Source organism: Penaeus vannamei, chromosome 17, assembly GCF_042767895.1.
Source record: "Penaeus vannamei isolate JL-2024 chromosome 17, ASM4276789v1, whole genome shotgun sequence".
Lineage (NCBI taxonomy): Eukaryota > Metazoa > Arthropoda > Malacostraca > Decapoda > Penaeidae > Penaeus > Penaeus vannamei.
Genome location: NC_091565.1, coordinates 4,052,782 through 4,072,781, shown reverse-complemented (window position 1 = coordinate 4,072,781; position 20,000 = coordinate 4,052,782). Strand labels below are relative to the sequence as shown.

General features: G+C 35.7%; 2 protein-coding genes across 3 annotated transcripts in view; one reads left to right on the top strand and one right to left on the bottom strand.

Moving 5' to 3' along the window:
- The window catches only part of LOC113825369 (condensin-2 complex subunit H2), a 20,926-nt gene extending 10,511 nt beyond the window's left edge, over positions 1 to 10,415 (top strand). For both annotated transcript variants that reach the window (XM_027378185.2, XM_027378184.2), the window contains 11 exons: positions 814 to 1,036; positions 1,560 to 1,707; positions 2,241 to 2,427; positions 2,699 to 2,867; positions 5,063 to 5,206; positions 6,338 to 6,548; positions 6,657 to 6,832; positions 7,021 to 7,140; positions 7,324 to 7,437; positions 7,725 to 7,867; positions 8,375 to 10,415. In XM_027378185.2, coding sequence (XP_027233986.1) covers positions 814 to 1,036; positions 1,560 to 1,707; positions 2,241 to 2,427; positions 2,699 to 2,867; positions 5,063 to 5,206; positions 6,338 to 6,548; positions 6,657 to 6,832; positions 7,021 to 7,140; positions 7,324 to 7,437; positions 7,725 to 7,867; positions 8,375 to 8,540 — 1,801 coding nt within the window. In that variant the 3' untranslated portion in view covers positions 8,541 to 10,415. The remainder of the gene's footprint in view (positions 1 to 813; positions 1,037 to 1,559; positions 1,708 to 2,240; positions 2,428 to 2,698; positions 2,868 to 5,062; positions 5,207 to 6,337; positions 6,549 to 6,656; positions 6,833 to 7,020; positions 7,141 to 7,323; positions 7,438 to 7,724; positions 7,868 to 8,374) is intronic.
- Positions 10,416 to 12,340: 1,925 nt separating this feature from the next.
- LOC113825372 (transmembrane protein 263) overlaps positions 12,341 to 20,000 on the bottom strand; it is a 7,976-nt gene continuing 316 nt past the window's right edge. The window contains exons 1-3 of the mRNA XM_027378189.2: positions 19,964 to 20,000; positions 17,533 to 17,683; positions 12,341 to 16,355 (exon numbers count right to left, since the gene is read on the bottom strand). The exon at positions 19,964 to 20,000 is cut by the window's right edge and continues 316 nt beyond it. Of these exons, the coding sequence (XP_027233990.1) occupies positions 16,150 to 16,355; positions 17,533 to 17,683; positions 19,964 to 20,000 (394 nt within the window). The 3' untranslated portion in view covers positions 12,341 to 16,149. The remainder of the gene's footprint in view (positions 16,356 to 17,532; positions 17,684 to 19,963) is intronic.

Sequence of the window (20,000 nt, the reverse complement as noted above, 5' to 3'; positions counted from 1 at the left end):
CCTCCTCCCTCCTCCCTGTTTCTCAATATTTTGCTTTCTTTATTTCTCTCATCATTTCCCTTTTGTGGTATCATCTTTCAATGATTAATTTGATGTCATAGCTCTTGAAAGTCATTAGTTATGATTGCTGATTTGTCTCTACAATTTTAGATATATTTATAGTTCTATTTTCCTTTAAAAAATCTACTTTATTTTGAAAAATGTCTCTCCTCCCAAACTTTTTACTTTTGTCATTTTACTAGCTCTTTTTTTTTTTTTTTTTTTTTTTTTTTTTTTTTTTTTAATGATATTCCACATGATTTTATCCTGTATTGATTATTTCTTCATCTCTTTATTATCATTGTTAAATATCAACAACTCAAAATGTATAGGAGAGAACTAAACTCAGTTTAAATGTCTTATTTACCAGGCAAAGTATTTTGCAAAATTTCCTGTACCTCTTACTTTTAGATTAGGAAATCTTAGAATTTAAGGATCTCTTTGGAAATTTCCAAGAGTCAGATATTGTTAACTTATAGGCTGTCTGTAAGTGTATATTTGTATTATAAATTCTATGTAATCTCCTTTTGAAATATGAAAACAAAGGTTATGTACAGAATTTCCCGTAGTTAGCACTTTATGTAAATATTCTTCCTGTCCTTGGCTGTTCCAACTCGAATCCTACATAGTTCCCTTCTTTGTAAGAGACGTAATCCCCTCTCTGTTATCACAGGTACTTGCATGCACAACAACACCAGTTATTAACTCACATGTATATTGATCCCAGTTCATTCACAAGAATCAACCCCAATCTCTTCCTTTTGCAACATGTAGATTCATGCCAGCCACGCCCCTTCACCTGGTGGAGAAGGAAGGTGAGAAGTCCCAGTACCGTATCAACCTACTGATGAAGAACAGCGAGGTGTTTGGTGCTAAAGACGACTTCAGAATCAACAGGTCGTATGTCACACCCATGGGTATGCTGTGCCTTGAGGTGCCGGCAGAGATCCTGCGTGAGGCAGCCAATGTCCTCTTTGTCCCCCCGACTGTACCTGAGGTTAGTTGTTCCTTGTGTTATTTATAAAGGAATTGCATATATGTTCTTTAGATATATTTGTTGTACATTTTTATACCTTGATTTTCTGTATTTCCCTCTCTTTCTTTCTGCTTCTTCAATTTGCTTTCATAATTTTATCATCTCATTTTGCTCCTTAAGCCCTATTTGCTATATTTAAGTAAGACCCATCTGAGATAGGCAGGAAATTTCACTCAACTTTTTCCTTGCAAATGAGATGTGTGTAATAATGTCCTCTGATATACCCAATAAAACTCTGACTCAGATCTGAGATATGACCATAAGATATACATTTTCTAGTATGCAAATTTAAGCTCATCAAATGCATACAACCAAACTGTGCCCTAGTGAAACCTAAAATTTCTTATCCTTTTTGCAACTAGAAGACCATAGAAGCTGTAGAGTTTGCAGTTCCCAGGGGTTAAGCAATTAATATTGACCATCTGTTCCACCATCTGTTCTTGCCATCACTTCAACTATAGTCATTCCCTTCTCCTATCCACAGCCACAGAAAGAAAATGCAGAGGCAGGGGAGAAGCTCGCAGAACCTGGAAGCAACAAGGAAATACCATTTACTCCAATGGATCCTCCTGCAGCTGAGCTTTTCCCACCCGAGCCTAATGTGCCTCAGGGACCCGTGGAAGCAGAAGCAGGTTGGTCGTCCTTAGATTTTAGCTGTACTTTGGGGGTCTGGGAGAAGTGGAAGTATTATTGTGTGTGTGTTGTTTTTCTTCTTTGTTGTCTTCCTTTTCTTTTCTGTTAATATTTCACTTTTTTGTTTTATGTTCTTGATAAGCACAAACCACACTACTTACTGAAACTAATCTTTATACACTGTGCAGTTTAAGAAAATTAGAATGTACATACAATTATATTATATCATTGATATTCTGACAATTCACTGTCCAGACAAAATTACAAGGAAACACTTGAATTTCTTCTCTGCCAAAGATGGTGTGGTGCACAATTACATAATGGATTGCTGTAGTTTCTACATGTCAATTTGTTGGGAAATATTAGGGAGCATAATTAGAACATGGGAGTCATAAGATAACAGTTTTCAGTATTTATATTCCTGTATTTACTTAACAGATTAGCACATTCATCATTCTTATTCTTCTTTTAAATCTTTGTTTCTCTATGTTCTTATATCATCTATCATGTCTCTTGATCCTCCAACCCTCAGATGATGATGTTGGGGTTGAGGCAGATGATGGGGCAGTGGACTTGGATGATGACCTGGGGCCAGCCTTACAGGAGGAAGAGCAGCCCATGGAGGTGGAGAAAGAGGTAGAAGAGAAGAAGGACAAGAGTAAAGATCAGGAGAACAATATCAACAACAATTTGACAGTCATTGACCTCCCCAATGGAAGGTGGGCTTTCTAATTTTTATTCACTGGATTACTTATTATTTCTATATATATCAGCTGTAGTTGCCTGTTTCTCTTTTTCTCTTTTTTTATGCTTTTCATGACAATTTCATGAGTATTTGATTTCAGGAATATGGAGAAATTGCAGTTTGCTTGATAAGTAAAGCTTTGCAAGCATAGTGTATAAATTTGTTAACCATAAGGTAAATAATAAACCTTAACAGCCTTTGCTTTTAGAGTATATTGCACTGTTATCATTACACACTGTTCCCAGGTATGGACTAAGACGGCGAGGAGGGCAGGAGAAGGAAGTCATAGCCAAGTTGACGTTAACAGACACCTGGAAGCCACAAGACCCCCATGCGGTGACCCCTGCCAAACGGCCTATAAGAGCGGGGCGCCTGCGGAAGCCCCTGCCGTGCACCTGTCACCGGACTACCCCAGTATGTGTCAGTTTATTGCTTGTTAGATGATGCAGTTGCAGGGGCTTGCTAGCTTTAAGGGGTGCTTTGTTTGTTTTCCGTGCTAGCTTGAAATTAGTTTGATTTTTAATAATAGGTGATGAGGAAGTCCTCCAATATACATATTAGCTTTAAGGGGACCGTCCTTCGGGGCATGGGGGGTGAAAATTTGTGAGTCAAATGGAGTTAGCTAGCATATTGAATAGGTACAAGAATGAAGAACCTACCAAACGACTATTAAAGCCCAGCTCCAGTTATTTTTTGGGCGGCGCATGCAAGAACTGCCAACAGGTGGGGAGGTACACCACAAATATGCGCCCGGGTAGACCTGTGTGGAGTTTTGCTTGTTGCAGTCTTGCATATGGCATTTGATAATGACATTGCGCATAGATGTGAGTTCATGAATGTTCAAAGAACACTTTTTCATGTGCACTTTTACACTTGAAATATGCCTTTCATTGAGATTCCATGGTAATATGTTGTTGTTTATGAAGGGATGTCAAACCACACCTAGGCATGTGATGATTTTATACACTTCTTAGCAAAGATAATGGGTGCAAATGACTAAACACCAACTCTACACTCATTTCCGATAGAAAACTGTTACTTTTGAAAATTGTTAGAGAAAACGGCTTGATAGGGATAGCTAATATATTTTATTCCTTTACGTAAAAAGTCAATGTAGGCCTCCTAAATGAGGATGATTAAAATGGTTAACCTTATGTACCTGTGTTTACATACTAATGATCCTCCTCGAAAATTATAACCAACCAGTCACCGTCTCCCCCCTTGCCCTCCCCCCACCCCCACCCCCTGTATGGACCATGGGAAAAATTCAACTTCTTCGGTAAGTCTCAACTTTCATGTACTCCTCAATACATAAGCTTTTAAAATTCTTTAAATTGAACTCCCATGTTGTATTCATGCTAGGACTTTATAACTAGAATGATTTTGTTCTGATATTGCCATCCATAGTTCTCCATTTCTTCAAAATCAAATTTTCTAAAGGAAAAAAGGGGGGTGGGCTTTATCTTGTTAAGATTAGTTTTCTTTATGATGTAAGGCATTTATTAAACTTTTCAGACAGAAATATCTCCTTTTATATCTGAAACAGAAAAACAAAAAAAACATACCATTACAGAATGTCATTGCGTCGCAAAATACACTGAATAAGCTTTTGTATTTATACATATAACATCATTAGATTTAGTGAAAAATAACAGAGACGACAAACTTTGACTCTCTTTTACACAAGCTTTGGTACATCTCAACGGTCATAATTTTTATGCAATTCAAATGCAGTTTTATTTTTTATTTATTATTATTTTTCATTATTATTCTTATTATTATTTATTTATTTATTTTTGTATATATAAAATTAATAAATTAATTGAAATAAAACAAAAGGAATAAGTAAACAAATAAAAAAAACTTTTTTTTTGCGGGGGGGGGGGTCGAGGTTAAAACTCGTTATAAGACGAAGTGCAATTATATACTCTACATTATACAAAAACAATCCATGAGTTATCTCCAACCGACATTTCTTTGTATGATGAAATAAGTAGAGCCAGGCAGCCATTCTCAGGGACGGTCCCCTTAAATGCTCCTCCCAGACAGGCTAGAGGTATTTGGACAACATACTTTCAGCAGCTGCCATCTTTTGGGAACACATGCTTTGGTTCGTAAAAAATAATCAGTAATGATAAGGCAGCCAAAAATGTATTTATCATTTATTGGCAATCATGGGGGATTAGCTGAATATGAATGGTTGATTGTTAAAAGTTACAAAAGGGAGTGGCTGTGGGCAGTGTGTTTGTGCTTTTTTTCTTTATTTTATTTATTTATTTATTTATTTTTATTTTTTATTTATTTTTATTTTTTTAATAATTATTATTATTATTATTATTATTATTATTATTATTATTATTATTATTATTATTTGAGACTAGGTCACAAAGTATCTGCCGTCACCAGTAGGTACCCATTAATTTCCTCAGGCACTTTCTTTCCTACCTAGACTTTTAAAACTTGCCCATGGAAATCCCAATTATTATAATACAGGACCCATCCAGAAGGGTTTTATACGTATTTACACTCTTCATCATTACTTGCGTTTAGTGGACAAAGAAAGACTTTCTCCCATTCTCCTTTTAACAAAAGCATTATTTTTTCTACAGTCCCGATCTCGTCCAAAGAAGGCAAAGAGCAAAGAGAACAAGGAGAACACAGAAGACGATGAGAAGAAGGTGGAGAAGAGTCTTCCATCCATTGAGACGTTTGTCACAAATGGCATAGTGGATACGTCCAGCAAAAACAGGAAGGTAAGTAGTGTATCCTCGTATTTTCTTTTTTCTACCTCCTCCTCCTCCTCGGTCTTTTTTTCTTTCTTACTCCCTTCCCTCTCTCATTAACCCTTTTCTTCACCTTCTTCTTCTTCATCTGTCTTTTCTGTCTCTTCTCTTCTCTCTTTTCCCTGTCCCACTCCCTCTCTCTCTCTTCCCCATTTAGTGGATATTCATTCCTGTTCATCAGTTTTTCTTTCTCTCCTTTTTTCCCTCTTTTCTTTTTTTCTTTTTTTTATCACAACCCTGAATCTTCCATAACTTTATTTTCTGTTCATTAACCCCTTGAACCGGAATTGTGTTGCGTTCACATCATGGAAAATTTTGAGTCAAGACATCGGTGACCAGAACATGCCATCATCAGGCAATATGGCCGCAGACCTGGTGACGTGAACTTGCCGTCGTAAGCAAGGGTCAGGGTGATGGAAAAGGCGCGCCACAAGTGCACACATCTCTTGGAGTGCGATTTGACTTATTTAGTTCTTAGAAGGGGGAATTAGTAATATTCCCATGGATAAATAAATGTGGAATGTAACGTGTGTAAGCAGTGACTGAAAGAGCGCCGACTCCAGGGAGGATGTCATTTCCATGGTACGAACGATATTCCTGGATGCTATGACCGCCAGCGCAGGTTGTATTACATAAAATTGAAAATTACAAAAAATATATATAAATATAATGTAAATATTCTCTACATAGAGAGATGATATTGCCATGTGGATAAAGCATATCAAAAGACAAATATGGACATTGGAAAATTGCAATAAAGCTATTTAAAAAAAAAGGAAGAAAGAAAAAAAAGTGACACAAAATAACTTTACAAATGGGAGGCAGAGAGCCTTGTCATTGCTACTTACATAATACATTGCACATGTTTTTGACACTGTAATTTCCGTGAAGCAACCAGATACAACAGTATAAAATGAACAAAAATGTATCCAACTTAGAAGAAAAAAAAAGTTATTTTTTAAACATTTCGTAACTTTCTCCAAAACATAAAAAATGCTCTGGTATCAGCACCTAGAACATTAGGAACAAAAAGATTTACGTGAATCATTCTCGAAAACATCAATAACACTAGTCATTCACGATGATGTGACTCCCTCCCAGGTACCTCTGGAGCTGCAGGAGGAGGCCGAGTCGGAGGCTGCGAAAAGGCTTGAACTGAGCAAGAAGAAAAGAGTGAAGGAGCTGCTGAAGGATGGTATTGCCGCTGACCCAGAAGAGGCAGCCCAGAAGGTGTTGGAGGAAACCCAGGAGAAGCAGAGAATAGAGAAGGAGCTGGATGACCCTGTTGACTGTGATGGAGCAGCTGATTTAGGTAAGAGTTCAAGAGGGTTTGGGTTCCTTGAGGTGGAAAGTGTGTGGGTGATAGATTTAACATCAGCATTGGACTTGATGGCTAATTTTACGAGCTTTCTATTCTTAGATTTCGAAGATCTTCCTGCACCTCCCATGTTCTTCCCTGAACCCCATGATGGCACAAGAGACGTTGAAGGTGGCAGTGGAAATAAAAGATTGAACGAGAGTCAGTTTGACGAGCCAGGGAGTGACTACGAAGCCCTTGTGCAAAAGTGGGTTGCTGATTACATCACTACTGCCCAGGTATGTCTATGGGAAAATGTAATGTGGAAACTGAACATTTATGTAAGTTAGATTATAGGTTGTAAACAAAGATTTTTATCTATTCAAACTGCATTTTGTTTTATGCGCTTGGTCTGTGGTTGAATACATAGGCAGTAAATATGAACAACAACTAAAAGAATTGGTACTGATTCTTCTCCTTTTTTTAGGGGCAAGTGAATTCCTCAGAACTTGCAAGAAGAGTTAACAAATGGAGAGAAAATATTACCCCTAAGTTAAATGAAGAAGAAGGGAGAAAAACATTCGACATACATAGCTATGGATCACAGGTTTGTTTCTTAAATAGCCATTCAAACATTTACTTTCACTGTTCCCATATCTCTATAATAAAATTTTGTAAATAATAATAAAAAGCATTTCTTTGAGTACATGATATTGTTTATTAATTATATTTCTGCAGCTGTTATTCATTCATTCATTTTTATTCAATTTTTTATTTTTATTTTTTACAGGTGCTAAGTTATTTCCCAGAAAATGGACGGAAGCAAACGGTGCCATTTAGTCAGATTGCCCAAAATCATGACACAAAGGAAGTTTCTCGCCTGTTTCTTTCATGTTTGATGCTGGTAAATATTTGTAGTGATATTGTTTTTATTTCCTCTTTTCCCTCTTTTATTATTATTACTATTGTTGTTTCCCTGATTCTGAGCATTGTAGACTTTGGGTTGTTTGTCGATGCCTACTAGGAAAGAATATTTCACCTGTGCTTTAAGAAAATAATAAGTTCTTTGTCCCATTTATCCAGCTAGGAAATCAGGATGTGCTGAAGAAGTAGATAAAACTGTTGTGCTCTACCTCTTTAAATCCTCTCTGAGATCTTGTTCAACTATTTCAAGCACACTTTTTCCCGTAGGCGAATACCTATAACATCGAGCTGAGCGAAGAGGAGCCAGGAGACTTCGCCATGGACTGTTTACACCTGACTCTCCTGTCTCGAGTGAGGCACCACGAGGAGCTGGAGGAATACGCAGCCCCTTCCCAAGCCTCCCCCTCCAGGTAGAGCAGTGCCTTGTTATTGTTATGAATTGATTCTCTTATTCCATAGTCACTTTTTTCTTTTTCTTTCTTCTCTTATCAATATTGAATTCTGTAAGAACTGTTATATAAGTACCAAGGACTAAATGCCAAACTAAGTAGGTGACACCCAGCATCACAATCCCAGTTGAGACAGATGATTTATATCAAAAACATATACTAGAAGAAAATGCATAAATTGTGTTGTCACAAATAAATACATTAATAATAATAAAAATGTGTGATATAATGGGATTTTCTCACTAGCTATTGTTTACCATGGAAGTATTTTAGTGTACTAAATAGGCAGTAAAGTCTGAATATATTGCAAGACTTACAAGGGAATTCCTTTTGATAATTTCATTTAGATTAAAAATTGAAACCAGAAAGAATACTTTAAGGCCCCTTTTTTTTCTTTTTCTTTCTTTCTTTCTTTCTTTCTGGTTTTAATCTTTGTAAAATAATTCTGTGATTATTTACTTTACTCAGGCGAAAGGGACGAACCAAAGGCAAATCGGCAACAGAGGATGACCTTGACGTGTACCCTGCTGACCCTTCTCCCATTTGTGCTGACATAACACAGAAAACTTTAGGGGACAACTTCCAGATCAGTTCCAAACAGTCAAAGAAGGGTAAAGTGAAAACAAAGAGATGACCAGAATGACGAGTCAGTTTTCTTCCTCTCAAACTAAACCTCATTTCTCTCCAGTATAATTACTTAGTGAATTACAGTGCCTTATTTGAGAGTTGTAATAATAATTATTTTTCATATTTTCTTAATAATAAATGCACGTATGTAGCTGGTGTTTTTTATTCCACTTTTCTCTCTCCCTTACTCTGTCCCCCTTTTTCGTTCTTTCTTTCTCCTGTGTGTAGCAGCTGAAATTTTAACAGGGTTGAATAGTAAAATGTTTTATATCTGCAATGAGTAAGACAATAAGTACTCTAGGGTTGCAGGCTTTTTGCACTTGATATTCAAGTTTATTTTGAAGTAAAAGGAAAACAAAAATAAACTTGGGGTTTTGATTGCTCAAGACTTATAGAATGATTTAGTGTACAAAAATATCCTTGGGGATAGACAAAAAAAAAATCTTCAAAGGAATTTTTATTTTATGGGCAGATACTGTTTTGATTATCTATACAAATATTGCCTTGTCACTAATAATATGTAATCACAGTCTTAAATTTTGTTTGTGATTAATGCATTAACCCATAGCTCAGCTGTCTTGTACTTCCTTCTTATCCCCCCAACTTGTCCCAGATTAAAGAAAATTTAGATATTTCCAGTCTTGTACAGTACTTCACTATAAGCAGTAGGACCATATCTTTGCCTAAGTTTTGTTAAATGTTACATATGCAATATCTAAATCAAATGGCCCATCATTTCTTTGTTTTTTGTAATTGGAATCTCAGTCCCTCTTCTCTACTGTTTTTATATTTTATCCCTGGGTAAAGGTGAACTTCATGTTTTTTTTTATCATTATTGACACCTTTTAGTATTTACTTAGTATTTCAGTGCGTAATTAATCTGGCTTGAAATAGCACTTTGTTATGGGGCCTCACATCAAATTGTATTGTAAATCTGGTATTAAAATTCTATACTATGCATATAAGTAAATAAATGTTCATGTCAATAGTAATAGATTTGAGGGTTTCTTTTGTACTTCTCTCTGTAGTGTGATCAAGGCATACCTGTACATAGATAGAAAAACTGTCTTGAGATATTGGCAACTAAGATTTATATACATATGAATGAAGATTTTATGCAGCATACACATTTTACCCGATTCTTTTCAGCAGTGCAGCATCATACTCAAATTGTGATTGTAAAACAAAAATAGTAAAATAGTTATAATTCTATTTTTTTAGTGTTGTTATATTTCAGGGTCTTCAGTGAAGCCCGAAAAGAAACTACAAAGTCATAGGAAATAAACACAAAATGCTTTATCCTAAAGCAGTAAACCTATGTGCATTTATATGCAAAATTATTTTTTCATTGTATGCTATATTTCTTCACTTTTTTCAATACCAAGATACCCTTCCAGAAATTAGACATATTAATAGTTTATCTTCCCTTATTTTGGATATATTTAATGTTTGTTCAAGACTTTATAAAGTTACAGGGTATTTAATTTTCTTTTGGTAATATATATGCTAAAGTTTACATCCCAGTACAAAAGAGAGAGTTAACGATGCATTTTTTGTTTCATTCCATGTCAGGTTTATAAACAGCTAGAATGTAATACAGTTGTTGCTTTTCTCAACCAGAAGGAAGAGTGAAATTTATGAAACTTCAGAAAAACATCTTACAAAAAAAAAAAAAAACAAGAATGTTTAATGACTGTAACAAGAAAATGGAGATGAGATTTTACAGTGTAATCTGTTGTCCCTATTTTATTAATTTATTGTGGTATGTAGTGTGGTTATGGAATCCACCCAAGGTATAAATTGTATTATATGAACCAAGTCTTGTACCTGAACTGCCAATGTTTATATAATATTTGTTTAATACAGATATTTACCTATTTCTTACAGTGGTTTGTCTTACCCTCGATGAATACCATAAATTATATTTACTTTTGTAATTAGGTTTATGTTTTGAAGAAGAAAAAAATCATATCTACACTAAGAACTTCATAGGATTGAAAACTTAACCCACTAATTGCATTAAAAATTGGCTAGTGGCAAGATTGTTGGTGCACGTTGGCAGTTTCCCCTGCTTGCGTCTGCCTTGTTCAGTACTTCACCCTCTACATACGGCACCTAATACCTTATACATATATATTTTTTATTATTTTTATTATTATTATTTAAAAAAAGTTACAAATATGTAAAGGCAATCTACAACCAAAGGGTTAAGAGAAAAATACTGTTCAGAGATGAGCATTGTCAAATATTGCTAACACAGTAATGAAAAATTTAAACTGCAAACAACTGTATCCACCAGATGCTGTTCCAGATGTAAATAATTGACTTGAACTTTCATGACTAAGCACTTGTGGAGCCATCTCTGTGTAAACACATTTAACAAAGTAAATTTACAGTAAACTTAACGTATTTTTGCTATTCGGGGCCAGTGGTATCATCCCCCAGTGTCTGGCTCCCTGTCCCGCAACTGCCATTTGCTGTTGTTTTAGAGGATGTGTGGAGCAAGAAGTGTACTCTTGTTCCTTCAAGCCCCTTTCCCTCTTGCCTCTCAATTCTCCAACTTGGTAAAATGGGAAAGGTTAAGGGGGTAGAGCAATTGAGTGATTGCAGTGTATCTGTGACTGCGGAAGGAATAGGGACATGTTCAAGGAAAACGTGACTGTTGGAGACGTAGGAGAATAATCCAGGGGACAAGAAAGGGGGACTGTGGAAGGTGGTGAAGTATCAGGAAGAATGTCTGGAGGGGAGGAGTCTGGAGAATACTGTTGTCATGGATGGTTGTGTGAGTATTCAAGTGGGGTATGTTGGGAGGGTGTAGGAGGAAGGGGGTTGGAGGGAACTTTAGGAGGAGGAGGATGGATATCTGCAAATATAGGAGTAGGAACAGAGGGATTGGGGGTGGATGAGAGGGCCGAGTGTTCCCTTGGGTCATCTTTTGTTAGTTTGGATATCTTTAATGGTTTCTGGAGGGGAGTTAGGTGAAGAGGACTGAGAAACAAAGGTTCTCTTATGAGGAGGAGAAGAGGAGATAGATATTTGAGGAGCAGAAGAAGAGGAAAGTGCAGGGGAGGGTGGAGTGGAATGTGTAGGTTGCCAGGTACGACAAATAAAGAGGTGGAGGGGTAGGTATCGGGGAAGTGGTAGAGATTGAAGTATCTGGATTTAGACTGGAAAACGAATATGACTGGGGGATAGAGTGAGTAGACATAGACACCTTTGGAATGAGATAGAAGAAGGGGATGATGAAGATACAAAGAGAAAAAACCAAGCAAAATTAGTTGAGGTGAGGGCTGAGGCTCATGGTAGGGGCAATCCCCTACATTGGGCCTAAGTACCCATCTCCTAAGCCCTCCCATGGCAACAATGAGCAAGGTATTGGGAGGGAAGAGTTTTTGGTAAAACAATTTCTTCATGCGAGGCATTTGCAGAATTTTTCCATTAATGGAATTAAACATAAAAATGGGATTATTTTTTTACAAGATTTTCCTTGTGCACCATGATTGTCATACACTATTATGTTTCCTTTTAAGCTTTTATTGTTCATGCAGTAGTGAAGAATCATTTTTATTTTTTCCTTATACACATGAATGGTATTGCCCACATGAGCACAACTGTATTATGATATCAAAAGCAAAGTGTTCTTCCTGAATGAGTAATTCCCAAGTAGGTGTGGCTTTCTTCTTCACTTATGACATCACCACTGCCTGTGCCACAATGTGTAAGCAATGAATGTTCCCCTCACATGGAATGGACCTTAATATCTACATATCTAGTTTCCTTAAGAATGTATAGGAAAATAAAAAAATCTTTTCTGCCTCACATTTATGGACTTGACAACTTTTTTTATTTATCAGAATATATAGAAACTATCATGAGCAACAATCTTAATTACTATTTAACTATCAGTTTCTTAATATGGTCTATGCTTATTCTAGAGCATGAGTGTTCACCTGTAACCTTACTTATTACCATATGCAATGTAAAAATCCTATTCTATTACACTGGCAAACAGAGATGAAAAGTACCATTCCTTTTAGACTTGGAAATTATCTTCCACATATGATTACATATCAAAAAGTCAGTCACTGCAACCCCTAGGAAAACAACTTCCAATACTTTATAATGGCACAATTTTTTTTTAAACAAATACCACAAATGGCAAAATTTGCTGTTCTGAAATATTTTTCCTAGAAGCTGCTGCAACAGGTACTTTTCAGTATATAATTTTCTCAGTGTAGGAAACCTTAAAAATGTTATGCTCTGTTCACATGACTGAATAATGCCTGGCAGACTTTGTCCTCTTAGCAGGCAAAGCTTTGCGTCATGTACACAGGGGTACTGGTGTCTGGCTTACTCGGAGGCAAATGGTCAAACTACAAGGCAGACAGCCGTATCTATTGATTGAATTCACTCAACCATAGGTACCCTTCCTTGGTTTAGGTGTCAATTTTGCCCTAACAACAGGTATCAAGCAAGTGCCCATCTGGCAGTGCTCAATCATCTGAACAGGTGTGAACACGTCTTAACAGTACCATGAGTACTTCCCAATTCTGCAGGTAAATATTTCCATACATTCACTAGAATGGTATTTTGATTCACAAAATAGGCTTTAAAACTGTATATAAAAGATTTCCTCACATATTACTTAGCTCCTGAATAACTAATTCCATAAGCACTCCCTCCATTTCTCAATGCTTTATGAATGGACTTGACTGTGCTCACCATACTATCAAACATTAAACCTGAGCTGCAATTAAATACTTTATCAGATTGTTTTAACAAGTGGTCCTCATCGTTCAAAGTTTTTATCATAACTTCACTGGCCTCTTATAACACTAATACTGCATTTCTTGGAGGAAAACCAGAGTTGCAGTTCTTGTATCAGAGAAGTGCCCAGTATCACCATTAATTAACTATGTACACATGAAACTAAAAACCCAATTTTTAAATCTAATCAATCACTTCATTCCATTTAACCAAGAGATATTTAAACAACTTTACCCCTTTGTTAATCTTATTCAATGTTTTGTTTTTTTGAACTTCTCACTGACAACTAAACTATTATCATACAAAATCTATTTCCAGTAGATATCAGTTTTATTAAAATATTGCACTAGAGCTGATTAGAGATTGTTTGTACTAAGGGTACCGCAACCGAAGCACCTTACTAAGACAATTATAATATCACATATGGTAAATCTCTGGATTTTACTACCAATAATGTCAAATTAACCATTATGTTGAAATTTCATGTTATTTTAACGACACCCTGGCTTATCATACCAAGTATATTTTCACTCTTAAATCTACAACTGACTTCATCTAAACACCAAAATGGACTCAATCTTGATTTTACCATCACAATGTTTACTAATGATGGTATGAACATCAAACAATCACTGAAATTAAAGATATCTTTTCTCTTTTATTCTATAATGCATCACGTATATATCATTATAAATGTATGACACTGGTATAAAAATAACTAGATAATGTAAAAAAAAAAATAATAATAATAATGACTTACATTTGTATGGCACAGTAATTTGTTCCCTGGAGATTCTCATAATTTACACTTGTACAAATCAATTTTAGTCAATAACACTCTTGCCCAGCAATACAGTATTTGCATCAACTAAATAATCAAATTCAAACAGATTACCTACAACAGAATCTTCAGTGTAAGAGGGTGCAGATACATCTGGTTTATAATAAGAGGAACTGTGTACTGAAACTGAACTAGAAAAAGAAATTTAAACTATACATTTGAAGCAAACTAATAGTATATAAATGAGGAACTGTACACTGAAAATTGGAACTACATACTAGAAATAGAGAGGGGGAAAAATCAACGACCGCTATGAAGGAACTATAGAAAAAAAAAAAATCCTAAGTTTTTTTTCAAAAGTGTGATCAGAAATGAGATCAAATTTACAAGTGGGCAAAAGCCATTTTCATAGTGTGATCTTACATTTTTCTTGCCTGCAGCACAAGAAATCTGTAAGATGACTGGCTTATGGTGAACATTCTCCTTGTAATGTCTTCCCTTAAACCTAACAGCATGCACATAAATCATTATATGAAGTTCCTGTAAAAACTTATCTATTATATTTATATTTTAAGCATAACATATGGTTCTGGCAAGATCAAAGTCCAGTTTCATAAGCATAACTGATATTAAGAAAATTTCTGCAAATTGTATGTAAAAATACCAACATCAAGTCATTAGAAAGATTTTCCGCACATCAAAACCAAATATCATTTATTGTATCTGCTTTACAAATTAAAGATTTTTTTTTTTCCTTTTTTCAACTGATTTTGCTAAAATCTAGAATATCTCCATGACTCCATTCACAAAAATGATCTATTACTACTTGACTTCACTGTCATTCTTGCAAAAAATACTGAATCAACAATGCATAAAAAAGCAATAACCAGGATATTACTTCCTGAAATCCTTTCTGCTTTCAACAGGTCAAAAGGTCAAAAGGTCTACCAAAAATAATGTGTTGCTTTACTGCCTAAAGTACATCTACGTACCATGTAGTACAAAGCCAAACACTCATGATTGTCTCTCAACACCTAAAGTTACCTTTTTGACAGACACATTAGGTTACCAAATCAATGGAAGCACTTTGCTTGTTGGGAACCAAACCTTTTTCCCTTGAACCCTGAGTCTGACATATCATGGCTGATGCAGGTCTTTTTTTGGGGGGAAGGGGGGAATTATCCAAGCAATAACTATTACTCTCTTTATGACTCGAAGTACTTGGCCTAAACAAACTTGCCTTTGTTTCCCACCATCTCTCCTCACAACACTACGAACATTGGGTATTATAAACAGACAATTCCTTTACTTTCATTCGACAACAAGGGATCCTCCTACCTTTAATCTCGTTATGTAAAGCTATAATCCCACGATTACATACACTTAAACAAAACCCATCCATTAAAATCTTCCCTGGGAAAAATAATTCAGCTCGTATATGATTTTATAACTCTCAAGGAGCTTTTGGTTTTAATAATCATATATATGAATCTTTTCCCGATTTGTTCATCGATACCAGACAGACAGTTGAAAGAATGAACATCTACCTCAATGCCCAAACTTTCCTTTGTGTTTTTTATTTGTTTGTTTTTGGTACTATGAACATACTTATCATTCTGGAAAGTTACATTTAGCATCCAATACTACTGTATTTTAAAGTGAACCTTCAACAGATTTCAAATTAAGTTTACATTCATTCAAATTTCCCCCAAAAAATCTATAATACCATATCTCCTACATATTACTAAACAGTTTTACTCATTTTTGTTCTCTCTTTTGAGGGGGAATCCATTTCACCAATTACTAGAAATATACCATTTTTTACCATACAGTAGCACCTACCTTGATTTCAGGTTTTTTATACATTTTTTTTACAATACTGCATTCTACACATACAACACAAGAGAGAGAGAGAAAAAAAAGCTGCCAATTTTTTTGAAGCACTTGGATGTTTCTCTCATACGTGGCTTCAATACCAAACAGCTATAGTAAAACAAGTGGTTATATATCTATATATAAAAAAAGGACCAAAACTATAAAAATAAAAAAATCATACCACTACCACCCCTTAGTCCGAATGTTCCTTTTTCTTGGTAGCAACCTTGGAGACAATTGCAGAAGCTCCTGAACCCACAGTGCTGGCCACAGTGCCTGCTGTGCCTGCTACTGTTCCTACAACAGTACCAGCTGTCCCAACAACGCCTGCCCCCACGTTGTAGGTCGTGCCAGCCACCCACTTCACACTCGTGACACCCGCACCTAGGGTGTTGGAGCCTGTATGGGGAAATAAGGCAAGACTAGAAATATGTATAGAACTAAGAGAAAAATAATGGTAATTCTTTACTGTACAGATGCACTCACAAGAGACTAAGTCCCCAACTCCACCCCACAATCTTGGGGGAACATGGGGAGCAATTTAATTATGAATATAATGAAATGCGAGCCAAACTTCCTATATATGAAGGTCAAAGAAATGCAACTTTTCAGAAACACGAGCTAAAATTTACATTTTCTAAAACTGAAGACTGTTCCAAAATGAAAGTGTCCTATCACAGCACCATATTTGAATATAATTAAGCACAAGTGCACACAGTAACCAATACAAAATTTACTCTACGGTCCAAGTTGACAAAATAGAGCCGATAATTGCACTGCACTTTTCACACATTCTTTCATTTAGGATGATTCCGTGAACCTGTAAAAACTTTATGATCTGTTTTTCTATTAAATTTCGAAAAAAAGTCAAGCACACCACCGCAACACAAATGACACATATCAAGTCATTGTCACTGAGAAGAATGAGGCAGGTTACCAGTGTAGTTCAGAAATGTGCAAGTTATTTGCATACTCAAAATGTGTTAAGTATCGATTGTATTGTTTGAATTATTTGGCAATTGAAAATATTAATAAGTCAGCCAAAATTGAGGACCAAAATACATATTTTAACATAAAAATGGCTGAGACGTGAGTATATATGAAAAGTTAGTCGATAGTTGTGTGCATTTTTATAATATAGTATATAGAATATTACACTTGGACTTTCATGAGCAATTGAAAATCTCCTGATTGGTTGTGAAGTAGTGGTGACGTAGGTGCGCAGTAGGATAGAAGACGGTGTGCGAGCTGCACGGCTACTTAATCTTTCGCACCATGCAAGTGGACTTAGGCTGTGAGCTACTCTTTCCGCGACCTATTTCCTTTATTTGTGGCGTTACCATTCATGTCTCCAGATTATTTCTTGTACCAATCACTATTACTTTTTGTCCTCTACAAGAATATCATCTTCAATTTGCTCGAACTTAGTGCGTCCATACCATAAGATTAACCAAAATAATAAGCAAGCCTACTCAAATTTGAAAGAGAAGAGAGACTGGATGAGGAAGAAGGGGTAGAGGAAGAAGAGGCAAGAATGCAAAGCAAAACAGAGCTTCTAAACCCTTCTTATACTCACCTACGTTATAGATGCCCGATGCCACTCCAGATACAGCCCATTTCAGATAGCCTGGCTGCTGCTCCGGTTTAGTCTCCGTGGGTGTCGGGGGTAGACTCTGCGTAGGGCTTGTGGCAGGGCTGGATGTGGCTGGCGCTGCAGTTTCACTACCCTGGAATGAAACAAATGATTACCATCTTGCACGCACTACGACCATGAGATGACACTGCTATTAGCTGAAACACCACCAAAATGGAAAGGAAAATGGTACCATCCACTATATTTCAAAGCAAACTAAACCCCTTTTTAACAGCATCTAAGGGAATCTAATCTGGCCAAAAACAATTTCAATTTAGCATTCCAGTTTCTTAAACTAAAATTGTACTTCCATTTACCCAAGATATTTGAACTTGATACATCTTTTCTTTGTCACAGCATTTGCAAACAGTCACCCAACCAGACAATATTATAAAAAATAATATATACAATTTTGGTCAAGACAACCTCTATGTAACATGCATTAAAATTCCTTAAGAAAATATTTCTTGAAGAAATCAAAAACTTAAACACACACTTGTTCTTGTTGTATCTTATCTGAACAAATTTCAGTGAAACAAGTGTTGAAAAAGTATTAAGGTGAAGAGATTCTTCCATAACTACTGCATGAAACAAAGTTTTCATTCTTATTTACATATCTTTCATCTCAAATCATATGTTTGATTCTTATGCTCAAGTTACTGTTATTCAGGTATGAAATAGTAGCTGGTGCTGCATAAATAAATAAAAGTAACTTGACTGCTGGGCATAAGGAATAGTTATAGAACAGTTTAAGTTATCATAAATACTTTCCATTTCCTCCATCAAAATAATATAACTGAGGTAATTGCTTAATACAAAATATGACAAACTTAAATCTTGTCATTTTTGCCAAGATATTCTAGATATACATATCTATACTGTATCTGTAAAATCAGAATCACAGATCACAAAGCCGAATCCATCTCTCGAAAAACACTCAACAATAGACAGCAATTAATCTCGCCCAATTTCCATCTTGTTTGGGTGGACACTTCTCTTACCAACAATTTAAATATAGCTTCAATTTACATTAGACACTCCAAAGCAAGTGTCCATGGCTGACCCTCACAGCTGTCTAATTCAGTTTAGGGTGTAACAAATGAGCAAATGTTTTGGCCCCAACACTTGCACCACACATGTGCTCAGGGAGTCCACATGTTTCATAAACAGTGAGAGAAAAATAGTTTCCCATATTTTCTTCTTTTCCTAGCCATACGGAAGTCAGTATAACGAATACTTTACAATTGAATATTTTGTATACTGCACTTGTTATAATAATGATGAATTATACAGGTTAAACTGAACAAGCTTGTGAGTGTGGATATTCAGTCAGAATTTGTTCTTATTCTCCATTTAATGACAATACATCAATAATAACCAGTAATATCATAATCAATACTTATACAAGCACACTACATAGGTCTATAGAAAAAGAAAAAATTACCAACCTAAGCCATAAAAGAAAGGACCATAAAGCTAACTTTCAAATCCTGAACCCGTGACCTTTTCGATGAAGGTCAGTTAATACTATCACTGCACACAAGGTCAGGTCCACTTTACAACCTCTTCAACACTGTCACATACTCCCTCTCTTTCTAAATCTGCCTCACAATATGAAACAATGTGGCCATGCTTTTATTACCTCTAGATAATGAGCATCGCTTTAATTTATACTTTTCCTCTTCTAGATACTGAAGTGTGTATTTCTGATCCAGGAGCATGGAGACGTATTGATTTTCAAACAATAAATAGTAAAGGAACACAATGAGCACGATTTTCTGAATACATCTGGGGCATATCTTGAGATGGATAGCTATTCAACCTTTCATAAAATCAAGAACAAAATAAGGCCCTTCTATACGCAAAAAATAATATAATCAAACTTAAGAATGCTGATATAAAATACAGAAATCAAAATCTTAAATCATATGCACCATCTACAGCAGTATACCTCCAGCAAAATGAATATTACCATAATAAAGTTTTATATTCATAGAAATATTTGGAGTGAAAACCATACATATAAACTCCAAGTGAAACTATCACCCTAGACAATATTTTAGCAAATCTGCACAGCTGGACAGCAAACTCAACAATGAATATGGCTTCGTGACAATAACCACCAATTAAACATTCACGACCAGACAGCATAATCAACACACGATTCAGTACTTTCAACATCCTCACACACTCTGATAATAAATATCCATCGTGTTTCCATACAGACACGAGTGCATAACAAGTTGTCATTCTTCCCAATGCAAAATACGTGATTAATAAACCTCTCGCACAATTTACGTCCTCCATTTAAACCCATTAAATTCCATTTTCTGCAATCACATTTTAAATCCCAGTTCATGTCCTTCATAATTACCGGTCTGACGTAGCTGTAAATCCCCTTGATGTAGCTG